The sequence below is a fragment of the Ranitomeya variabilis genome, chromosome 5 (genome assembly GCF_051348905.1).
Source record: "Ranitomeya variabilis isolate aRanVar5 chromosome 5, aRanVar5.hap1, whole genome shotgun sequence".
Lineage (NCBI taxonomy): Eukaryota > Metazoa > Chordata > Amphibia > Anura > Dendrobatidae > Ranitomeya > Ranitomeya variabilis.
Window position 1 is genome coordinate 312,213,451 of NC_135236.1, and position 12,634 is coordinate 312,226,084.

General features: G+C 41.7%; 1 protein-coding gene across 4 annotated transcripts in view; it reads right to left on the reverse strand.

The window, feature by feature from the left end:
• Window positions 1-3,253: 3,253 nt before the first annotated feature.
• Window positions 3,254-12,634, reverse strand: part of NUDT5 (nudix hydrolase 5) — a 53,645-nt gene continuing 44,264 nt past the window's right edge. For all 4 annotated transcript variants that reach the window (XM_077264590.1, XM_077264589.1, XM_077264586.1 and 1 more), the window contains 2 exons: window positions 9,430-9,483; window positions 3,254-4,354 (listed from right to left, as the gene is read on the reverse strand). In XM_077264590.1, the coding sequence (XP_077120705.1) occupies window positions 4,245-4,354; window positions 9,430-9,483 (164 nt within the window). In that variant the 3' untranslated portion in view covers window positions 3,254-4,244. The remainder of the gene's footprint in view (window positions 4,355-9,429; window positions 9,484-12,634) is intronic.

A 12,634-nucleotide genomic window follows, 5' to 3' on the forward strand; every position in this document is an offset into this window, starting at 1 on the left:
CAAAAATTTTGGGCAAAAATAGGGGTGCATCTTAAAATTTCTTGAATGAATTTCAGCGGTGTGCAAGATCCGCCAACAGTTTGAGAAGGCCCAGCACTTTCCAATGTGGTGGAGTACAGGAAAAAAAGGCCACCTTCGGTCGTGTGTGCGCAAATTGAGATCTCACATACAGATGCGCTGACTCTGGCAACCATTCTCCCCAGGCTCCACTGCATTGAGAAGCATGGAAAGTGCAGTGGCTCCCAGCTTTCACAAAATGTTGGCAAAGATCCTTCACTGTCGAACGTCACCTCCTACCAGCCTGGGGCTCGCAGCATTGCCCCACTCCTACCTCCACCGAACACCACTTCCCACCAGCCTGTGGCCCGCAGCAACTCCTGTCTCCGCCATCTTCCTGCAGCATCGACCCTGCCACCTGGGACCCTGATCCATCGCTGCCGCCCCTAGATAAACTACCGTAAAAGCAGATTATAAGACGCACCACCATTTTATTAAAACATTTTCCTCCCCACAACTTGTGGTGTGTCTTATAATCCACAAAATACGGTTATTTCTGGATGCATCACTCATGCGACTGGTGCAGGACTGAACACCAGTTCCTCCACTGATATGTCTAATATCCTGGAGTCTCAGTACCAGACACAGATGAGACTACATCCATGTCCGGTACAGCTCTCAGTAGCAGGTGTTATCATTCTAAAGTTTGAGACAATCATAATATTACAGCCCATAGACATGCCATCAATTTAGTATGAAACCATTCTAATATTATAGCATTTATTTTCACTTTAGAGTAAAGGAAAAACATTTTTTGAAAATTTCTTTAATATACCATATATGAAAAGTTCCTATGTGGAATGAGTGTATTTAAGCCAACATAGAAAAAATGGCATTAGGCTTTACAATTAAAGTATATAAATGTCAAGTACTCCCATTATCACAATAACATTTCTTACTATACACTTTCTAGTGCTTAGAGGTAGGGAGTTTCTGTATCAAAATACTGAAAGATAATCCATGGTAGATGTTGCAAACAAAAAAAACAGCAGCCACAGAAAGGATCCATTACCATTGAGTCTTCAAAATTGAAAATTTTAGATCCTAGGATCTCCGCTGTGCTGAATAATTAGGTTGTCCATGTTTTATATTTTGATGAGCTATTTGTACAATAGGTCATCAAAATCAGATCAGTGAGGGCAGACATCTAACCCACCCACTGTTTACAGCTGCCAAATGGGCACAACCGCAACACCACATACAGTGTATTGGCCTCTGACAGGTACTGCAGCTCAGTTCTTATTTACTTCTATTTTTGCATTGCTACCTTGTAATTATAAAAGCACTGAAAGTTGTTATCCTCTGAATATATTTCAATCATATTATATAGAGCTGTGTATTTACAATTGCTCCTTTTGCCCTTCTACCAAGCTAATTCTTCTCTTTTCCATTAGGTGTTTGACATCACATGATTAAAGGGAATCGGTCACCCCAAAATTGGCTTATAAGCTAAGGCCACCGGCATCAGGGGCTTATCTACAGCATTCTATAATGCTGTAGATAAGCCACCAATGTATCCTGAAAGATGAGAAAAAGAGGTTAGATTATACGTACTCACTCAGGGGCGGTCCCGCTGCGGTCTGATCCAATGGGCATCGCAGGTCCGGGTCCTCCCATCTTCATGCGATGTCGTCCGCTTTTCTTCCTGCCGTGGCTCCTGCGCAAGCGTACTTTGCTCTGCCCGGTTGAGGGCAGAGCAAAGTACTGCAGTGTGCAGGCGCCGGGAAAGGTCAGAGAGGCCCAGCACCTGCGCACTACAGTGCTCTGCCCTCAACAGGGCAGACAAAGTACACCTGCACAGGAGCCACGGCAGGAAGACAAGAAGAGGACGTCATCGTATGAAGATGGGAGGCGCCGGACCTGGACCGCGATGCCCATCGGATCGCCCCTGGGTAAGTATAATATAACCGGTTTTTCATATCTTTCACGATACATCGGGGGCTTATCTACAGCATTACAGAATGCTCTAGATAAGCCCCTGATGTCGGTGGCCTTTGAGGTGACAGATTCCCTTTAAAAACCTGACTAGTTGAATCCTTCTAAGCTCTATGTAGAAAGAAGAAGTCTCTTTTCCCTGCATAAGTAGAATTACAATTCTACATCACTGCAAAGTCCCTGGAAGGGGGAAGTAGATATGCATCTGGGTCAAAAGTTGAAGAGGAGGTGGAGCTAGGCTACCAGGGACTTTGTAATGATGTAGAATTGTAGTTCTAATGATTACTCATGCACGGAAGAGACATTTCCTGTTTCTACATAGAGCTTAGAAGGATTCAGCTTGTCAGGTTTTAATCACATGATGTTATACATCTAATGGAAAAGAGAAGAATTAACTGGGTAGAAAGGCAAAATGAGCAATTGTAAGTACACAGTGCTATATAATATGATGATTGCAATATATTAGGATAAAAACTTTGATGGGAGGAGTGCTTCTTAAATGAGTTGCAAGTTATCAAACAGTTAACTATCGAATCTTGTTGTTCTTCAGCATGACCACATTGACTGCCTTCAGTTGTGACTGTCAGAAAGGGATTTTTTTTTTTCTTACAAGTTACAATGATTTGTACGACAGCTGTAGTGAAAGAATTAGAATACGAGTCTATACTTGGTATAACCACATTATATACAGTACGGCCATACAGACATCACATGTCTACAACACAAGCAAGTTATCCTTTATCTCCGATCATATGAATTATACACGGCAGAGAGAAACTAATTGGTCTAAGGAATTTTGCAACACTTTCTATATAAGTGCTACATGGTCATTATTTTTCTGTGTGAAGTCGATAAATTCTTCCAAAACTAAAACCAGGAAGGTGGCCTGCTATGTGCAAGAGCCGCTCCCATGGTTGGTAGAAAAATACACTGCATAGAAAGGGTTGCGAGAGTGACCTCATGTCACCTTCATACACCAGACTGAGACAGTTCCCGCAATGAGTATTCGATGTTGCAGATTCTGCACCTATTACGTTATGTTTTTTCATTGCGCTTTTGAGTGCATTTGTGTCATTTTTTAGACGCAGCAGTTTCTGTCTATTTTTGTTGTGTCATGTTTTAACTAAAGCGGCTTTGACAGTCATGTGCATTTTAATATATTTCCAAAATAGAAATGCGCCAAAAAGGTATATGCATATTTTACTGGCGGATTTTTTGCTTCTAATACAAGCCTATGAAGAAAATCCACACACAAAACTCAGTACGCAAGAGAAATTGATGTTTCGGATTTCAAAAACACCACAGGCCAGTTTATGAAGCAGAAAACAAAAAAATAAAACAAAAAAAATAAAGCACAGTGTGCATGAGATGTCTATAAAACCCATCCACCTTGCTGGAGCTGTAAGGGTATGTGCACATGTTGAGTATTTGCAGCAGATTTTATTACAATGTGATTTTCTCCCATTCGTTTTCAATGGGTGAAAAACTGCTGCAAAAAAAGCTGAAAGACTCGACATGCTGCAGATTACAAAAAAAAAAAAATGCTTTGATGGTTCAAGTTTGCACAGAAAAAGTAAGCAGCATGTGCATGAGAGTTCAGAACTCATTCAGTTTGCTGGTACTGTAAAATGCTGCATTTTTTCATTAGTGTAAAAAAAAAACTGAACAAGCCGTAAAACATCATTATTTTTTAGCAAAGACGACTCACGAAAAATGCATTGTTGAAACGTAACCTTAGGGTATGTTCATATGTAAGTTTTTTTTTTTTTTTTTTTTTTTTTTAAATAGGCACTTGGTTTTAGGTGCAATTTTGCGTGAACACTGGTTTTAGGTGCAATTTTGCGTGAACACTTTTTTATGGGGTTTTAAGATAACTTTCAGTATGATAGCTTAAAATTTATGGAAAAAAAGTGAAACGTGCAGACCGAGTTGAAACAGATTTTAGAGAACTCCATGTTAACATACCCTTCGTGCTATAGAACCAAGGTGGGAACTAAAACTGAACGTGGTGGGGGATTACAAAACCTGCACATTTTCACAAGAATTGCAGCAGTTTGGAAAGATGTTAAATACCTTTCACACTGGAAAAACACATAGCAAAACCGTAGTAAAATGCAGGAGGTTATGCCAAATATAAGACCATGGTATGTGTCGGGGTGGTAACAGGTTCACATTCAGTGGGCTGCTGTTCTTTTAAACAGAATGATTTAAGTGCCGAAACCGGGTCCACATCCGAAGTGAGAGGAAACTTTTTATCCCTTCAGAAATGGCAGTTCATATGGTTTAGCCACTGCATGTTCCAGGGCCAAGGCGTAGGTGTAGACTCTGGCATCCACCACTAGCTTTTCATTTTTAACAAGCTCTGTGAATACAATTTAACAGTTATTACATGAAGTAAAAAAAAAAAGGTACAATATTTTCCCATATAAAACAGATCTGACACCAGATTATACAATATAAACAGATCAGGACAAAAAGTAAAAAATAAAGATTCCAATGTGAAATGGTGATAAAGAAAAACAAAAAACAAAAATGCAATTCCGCTATTGCTCCTTAGCTTATATTTTTAAAGACAACCTATCAGCACAAATTTGTAATGTAATGGAGCTGTAATACTGATTACATCGACACCTTTGGTGAAGAAATCCACTTTGTGGTTCTTTCGTAATCACCATTTGTCATTTTCTACTAATTTGATTTCGGTACATAGGGGCTGGACTGTACTATTGGGTCTTCTCCTCCGTGTCTGCGATTCCCCACCCCCATCGGCCTGCTTTTGGTCTGAGTAACAGATCACTACTTTTTCAGTGACTTGCCTCCTGTTAGAAATCTCCTCTTCCGTGCACTATAGTATTAGCTTACGAGCAGAACCCTCACTCCTCTCGGTATGTATTGAATTCTGAGTTACTCTTATGTCTTTACAAGTCCTTTCTGCATTGTAAAGTGCTACAGAATATGATAGCACTACAGAAAAAGTAGGAATTAGTCCTACCAGTAATTATATTTCCTGGAGTCCATCATGACAGCACAGCAAGAGGTAGTCCTTCTCATCCTCTAGGGACAGGAAACACATGAGAGGTTAAACACCCCCCACCCCCCCACACACACACCTCACCCTCAGTGTTTTAACTAATCACCACACCAGGGTGGATGCAACTTTATTTTATTGAATTCTCTCACACAAATGTTAACTTCACATAAGTACAAGGAGTTCAGAGGAGGTAGTGTAAGGGTGCGGTCATGACTGACTACTGGAAATATAATTACCGGTAAGAATAATTTGTACTTTTCCAGGATGCCCCCGACAGGAGAAATACCAAATAAATGGATTCACTGCCTGAATGACTTTCCTTCCATAGGCTAACAACCTGATACAAGCTGGACATATTAAGGTGCTTAAACTAAACCAGGTTGGTCCACAGAAGCTCCTGCCCTCTCAGCTCAAGAAACAGAAATTGCCAGTGTGGAACGTGCTTTAAAGTCCTCCGGATTTCTTCCTTCTGATTCATATGCCAGGAAAATGGTGGAAGTGATCCACCTGGCTAAAGTTGCTTTTGAGGTCTTTTTGCTTTTGTTCCTGCCCGAGTACTGAACAAAGATTTGAGTCTTGTCTCCAGGGTTCTGTAGCTTCAACATAACGTATAACTGACCACCTTACGTCCATTGCATGGAACAATCTCTCCTCATTCCTTGGAAAGAAACGATGGGTCAAGTAGAGTACTATTCTATCTTCTAGAACGCAAAGATAGGGTCCCTCATCGGCCTGGATCTCCCACTCACTTTGCTGAAGTGACTGCTGCCAGGAATGTTGTCTTCATGGAAATCAATTTAATGTTGACCTTCTGATGTTCAAAAGGAGACCTACATAAAGCACCCAGTACCAAAATTTAGATCCCACAGTAGTACTGACTTCCTAATCGTAAGTCTTAGTCTGGTGATCACTTTTGAAAACCTAGCAACCCAGGAATGGTTTGCTAGTGTGTAGTCTAAAAACTCGAAGCGTGCTAGATCTAAACCCATTTTCAAATCCTGGCTGTAGAAATTCTATTATACAACATGGATTCTCCAACATGGGAGCAAAATGTCTTCCTAGACTTTAGAATAAATAGCCGAGGTAACTGGTTTCCTACTTGCCTGCATTGTTGCAACTACTCGATCCGACAGCCCCTTAGAGATTAAGATCTGTCTCAGGATCCAAGGTGTCAGGTGTAGAAGGTGTATATCCTGATATATGAGGGGACCCTGGGCCAGAAAGACGTACCTCTCTGGAAGTGAATCCTTTAGAGTCATATGGTTTAATACAAGAACCCAACTTTTTGGCCAGAAGGGGGCGATCAGTATTACTATGGCTCGATATTCCTGGATTTTCCTCAAGACCTTTGGGATTAATGGAAAAGCATATAGTAGAGCTCCATTCCAGCTTTGCGACAGGGCATCTACACCCTCCAGGGTTTCTGGAAAAGAAATCCGTCACTTCCGTATTTTTCCCCGAGTTGCAAACAGGTCTATACACAGGATGCCCCAAAGCTGGGACAGCTGATGAAATACATCAGTGTTTAACTCACATTCATCTTCCTGCTGAGGAAGTCGGCAACTTTATTTTGGGAGCCATTCAGGTGGACCGCTTAAATAGAAAAGACGTTCTCCGCCCACTGAAATATCTGCCAGGTTAGTGTCCACAGAAGCTGACCTTTCTGGCCTCCCTGATGCCGGACAAAGGAGACCGCTGTCATGTTGTCTGATAAGGGTCAATATGTGACAATCCTAAGACTGTCCAGGCACCACTGGAGCATCACCCATACTGCACGTAGCCCTCTATAGTTGGATGATCTTCTGCGCACCTCTGGAGACCATGTTCCATGAAGGTATTGACCTACTTCAGCTCCCCAGCCCAGCTGGCTTGCTTCTTCAGTAGCAACCCGGATGAATGGGGATAGGATGTGTGCAAAATTAGAAAAATTAAGAGTCATAAAATATGTCAAAGATATATACAAAAAATAATTTATTCATATAAACATAAAATGTGAACAGCAAAAGCGTCACTAAAATACGTAAATACAAAAGTATTATATAGGTAGAATTAAATGCGAAGGACACAGGACAAAAATAGAGAGTCTGGAGAACATCATTAGTATCAGGTATATGACTGGTGGGATCAAGTTCTTGAGGGTACTAAACCATATTATACAAATTACATATGCCTTTAAGAGGCAAACAGTACAGTGGATAGTTCAAGACTGATCTTTATGTCGGGTCACCGTGATGTCACCAGACTGCCAGCCCCTCAAACTGTGTTGCTGTTTTGAGCATGGGAAGGATTCGAAAACCATTTCCCTGCGAGTATCGGATTTTTAATTGGGCTGTTCGTTAATCAATCCACAGACACATGGACCTAGCTACTGAGGTGATTATGTTGGCCCTAATAATGGCAGAGATTATGCCTCCCAGTTTCTTCTTAGCAACCCCTCAGACTTTCTATCCATAGCATCTCGGAGACACAATGAGTCTTCAGAGGGAATTGAGGTTTTCTTTGCCACTCTGGCAATAGGAATGTCAATTTTTGGGATCTCTTTCCAAACCTTGACTTCCTCTGGATTAAAGGAGAGACAAGCCTAGAAATCTGTGGGAATGACCAGCTTCTTTTCTGCATCTTCCATAATCATAGCCTTTATATGTTTGTTGACTGGGAACATTTTCTCTGGGTTCTTAGTCCTCCAAACATCTAGTCCTGTATGTGGAGTGCACCATCTTCAATACTCGTGGTACTTAGCAAAACACCGAACAAATCCTCAAAATCCTCAAATGAGAAATAATATTGTTTGGACGGTGTCTCTGCACGTGTAGGATGAGCATCAATGGTCAGACTATGCACAGCAATTACATCAACAACAACCCTTTTATAGGGTCTTACCTTGTCCCAGGTGCATGGCATGCTCATAGTCCATAATCCTTTGTGTTCAATGTTGGAACGCACGCTGTGCCATTAATTTCCTGTGTTCCACTTGAAACAGGAAATGCGTTCCAGCCTGTAACGCACACGCGCCGGCAAGGTTCTCTGTAAATTGGAAATGCATTCCACCTAGTAATGCAAGAGTCACCGGATGTGCGCCCAGGGGATGCAGCATGATGCCAAGAACCCTCTACAGAGGGCAGCGGCAAAGCTAGGAGCCACTTCCTGCTCTACTGACCTGGCTCACGGACCCCTACCCAGCGAGTTATTAGCCCGGAGACTCTTCAGAGGGAAGAGATGGACCCTCATCGATGCCCCTGAGCTACCTAGCTAAACCTTCCTGCCAATGCGCATTCCTCTCCTGTGTCAGTCGTGCTAGGGACAGGAAAAACACGAAGGGCGAGGTGAAGGAAGGGCTTTTAACCTCTCGTGTGTTACCCGTCCCTGGAAGATGAGAAGGACTACCTCCTGTCATTATGTCCTGCAGGATGTCCTGGAAATAAAAATCATTACTGTGCACCAAAATTAAATTAGCAAAGAACATCAAAAGGTGATTACAGAAGAACCACAAAGTGGATTTCTTCACCAAAAGGTATCATACCGTAATCAGTATTACAGAGACATTACAGCCATGTCTTTACTTTACAAAATTGTGCTGACAGGTTCACTTTAAGACATTTATTGTGACCTAGCAGTATGATTCTCTAGGTGTCAGTACTATTACTGTGATACCAAATGCCTAAAGTTTTTCTTTAACTCCTTCATGAGAGGGCCATGTGAGGGCTTGTTTTTTATGGGACGAGTTGTACTTTTGCACAACACCATTGATTTTACCATGTAATGTACTGCAACATGGGGAATAAAATCCAAGTGCGGTGAAATTGCAAAAAAAAAAAAAAAAAAAAAAATGTGCAATTCCGCAATTTTTTTTTACCATGGTCACCAAATGCCAAAACTGAACTGCCATTATTTTTTGGCGTAGAGCTTATATTATAAGCATCCAAAAGCCTGAAAAATCATTCGGGGTAGATGAGCCAGCATGTTTCTGGCACATGTCAGCTGATTTCATCAGCTGCTAACATGTTAAAATCGATCTGACAGCGGCATTTAACATGCTTGCGCTGGAAGCTCCTCACAAACCACGCCCTTTGGAGCTCGTATCACATGGCCACGGGTTGGCATGACAACCCAGGGTCTGCAGGAGACCCCAATGGTTGTCAAAGCCGGATAGCTATGAGCATTGTCCAGTGGTCTGCACTCATGGCCGTTGACCACTTGCATGGTTAGACACAGGCATTACACAGTACGGGCACATTTATAAAGATTATCTCAGCACAGGAGCATTTTATTCAAAAAGCATCCAATTGTGGAAGTTGTTATTATTCCAAGAAATTTTGTTAATGAAAAAAACCCTTTAACAATCTGCAAGACCCAATACAAAAACCAAATCAAGTCAACAATATGCTTGCCACAGTTCACGTACGTACCGTCAATACGCTTTCGAAATTCTATTTTAGGCATCAGTATTGTCTCTGTAAATTCTATAAAAAAAAAATGAAAGGAACGTCAAAAGTTTTAGAATTCAGAAAAAAACTACATGAGAACAACATTTTAAACTCTACATGGATGTTATTAGTGTGACATACCTCCTTCCGCTGATATGGTGGGAAGAAAAAAAAAAAAAAAAGAAAGTTGTCAATAAACAATATAAAAGTAGGATTCACACAAACCCCTTCTCGACATGGACTTTGGTGTACTCGAAAAACATGTTAGAGTCCCCGTGCCTGCATATCTTGCAGCTGTTCGACAGCCGGGAGACATGTAGGGATTGTCTGTTAGGCATCCGCAAGATATGCAGGCACGGGGACTCTAACATGTTCCCCTCCCCCCCCCCCCCAGTACGCAGAAGACACTAAGATAGCACCAGAGAATGCACGGATAACACCTTATTCTAGCTCGTTCGCTCATCACCATTAGGGACTTTTTTTTCTCTAAAAAAAAAATATATATATATATATATATATATATATATATCAAAGTAGTTTGTACAGAGTAGCTTTATGGATAGGGAGTTTTTTTGTTTTTTTTTTAAAAACAAACTCTCTACCTATATATAGCTATTCTGTACTAACTACTATTTTATTTTTCAAAAGACACAGACTTCACTAAAATTGCAACGTATGCTCCCCTAATGCACTAGCTAAAAATTTACTTAGTGCCAATATATAAATTTTTTTTAATGCAAAAAAAGAAAAAAAAGAATTGATAGCGCCGAGTAAATTTTTAGCTAGTGCATTAGGGGAGGATACGTTGCAATTTTAGTGAAGCCTTTTTTTTTTTGCAAATGAAAAAACCAAAAGGTTAGCACAGAGTAACTTTATAGGTAGAGCATTAGGCTGTGTGCACACATCGCTTTTTTTGCTATAAAAAATATATATATATATATATATATATATATATATATATATATATATATATATATATATATATATATATATATATATATATATATATAAAAAAAAGCTCACATTAAGCATCCTATTTAATAGAATGCAATCCGCATTTTTTGTGCACATGCTGCGTTGTTTTCCTGAGTGAAAACGCTTTCCAGAAAAAAAGGCAGCATGTTCATTAAATTTGCGGAATCGCCGGGATTCCACACACATAGGAATGCATTGATCTGCTTACTTCCCGCATGGGGCTATGCCCACCATGCGGGAAGTAAGCAGATCATGTGCGGTTGGTACTCAAGGGTGGAGGAGAGGAGACTTTCTTTCCTCCACGGACTGGGCACCATATAATTGGTAGAAAAAAAAAAAAATGAATTAAAATAAAAAATAGTGATATACTCACCTTCTGATGGCCCCCGGAGTCTTCCTGCCTCTCAGTGGTGCATGCGGCGGCTTCCGTTCCCATGGATGCTTTGTGTTAAGGACCTGCGATGACGTCGTGGTCACGTGACCGTGACGTCATCGCAGGTCCTGAACACAAAGCATCTATGGGAACGGAAGCCGCCGCGTGCATTGCCGAGGAGATCGGGGGCCATCAGAAGGTGAGTATAACCTTTTTTTCTTTCTTTTTATTATTTTTAACATTATATTTTTTTTTACTATTGATGCTGCATAGGCAGCATCAATAGTAAAAAAGTTGGTCACACTTGTCAAACCTATCAATCCGTTTTCCAAGCGATGCTACAGATCGCTTGGAAAATGCTAGCATTCTGCAGGCTAATTATGCTTGCAAAACGCTAGGAATATGCATGCCAATTCTGCATGCGATATACCCATGGCAGGAGTTGCAGAATTTCCGCGGAAATTTCCGCGGCAATTCTGCAACGTGTGCACTTAGCCTTAGTATAATGAACGTCAATATAGTACAGTTTACACAAGCCCCACACATTACACATGTAAAAGCACCACTTACAAACACATCCCCAGTGTTTTGAAGAACAAAATAAAAATGTCCCATTCGTCAAGAAGACACTATTTACTAGAGGAGGCTTATGCTTTTCTTGCCTCAAACACAGATTCAGGCAGTGAGGAAGATCCCACATTCCTCTATTTCTTCTGCTCCTCATCTAGTAAGGAAGGACCCCCCACCTCAGCAAGGCGCCCCAAGACCCAGGCAACCCCTGCAGCGATCGATCCCATATGCATTCTTATAATACCTGCCCAGTAAGAGGACAAGGTATGGAATTAAATTGTACAAGCTGTGCGAGAGTACCTCAGTGTACACACACAGATTTAGGGTCTACAAAAGGGGAGGACACCCAGATTAACCCCCCAATAATGCTCCCCCATACTGGGGGTGAGTGGAAAAATTGTGCAGGAACTGCTGCATTCACTGCTGGATAAAGGTTATCACTTCTACCAGGGGCGGACATATCATTGGTGCAACCTGTGCAGCCGCACAGGGGCCAAGAGGGAAGGGGGCCCATTTGCATATCCAAATCGGGTGGATTTGTGCATTTTGATGTGCTATTGCACTGCAAAGGTCCGATATACTGTTCTTGCACAGGGGCCATTTTTTGTCTGTCAGCCAGTGACTTCTACATAGATAACTTTTACACCAGCATCCCACTCTTCAAGACCCTCTCTCTCACCAGCATCCCACTCTTCAAGACCCCCTCTCTCAGAGGTAGTTTCATGTGGCACCTTGTGAAAAATTCTGAGAGCCGTCCCTAAGCCGCTAATTGGGCAATTGCTGAGAAAGGGCGAAAGCAGAACTCAAAGCAGCGACAACATGCTGGTGGTCAAGTATAAGAACAAGAGGGATGTCTGGACTATTGTCGGGTGTCCCAAGACTAGGGGCTCCTTCACTTTCCCTAATGCTAGGGGCACCCTAGCTCGCCCTGATTCCCGGATTACTTCGGATGGTGAAGATGCCAGGGCCACGTACCTTGTCTTAGCTCTTGAATCTGCCCTTAGTCTGTACTCTTCCCCCACCCAGGGAAAAGGAGTGTAGTGTATCGTAATACACCAACCAGACTAACAAGGTAATACGATCAGAAAGCAGACACAGAAGTCTTCTGGCTCCTCTGTCGCGGTAAACACGTGACAAGGAATATCCTTATCTTGACCACCATACACCATCATAACAGCTCCCATGTCACGCTCCGAGATACCACAACACGTCTTAAAATAGGGATTTTTGTGTACTCGCCGTAAAATCCTTTTCTCAGAGCCAATCATT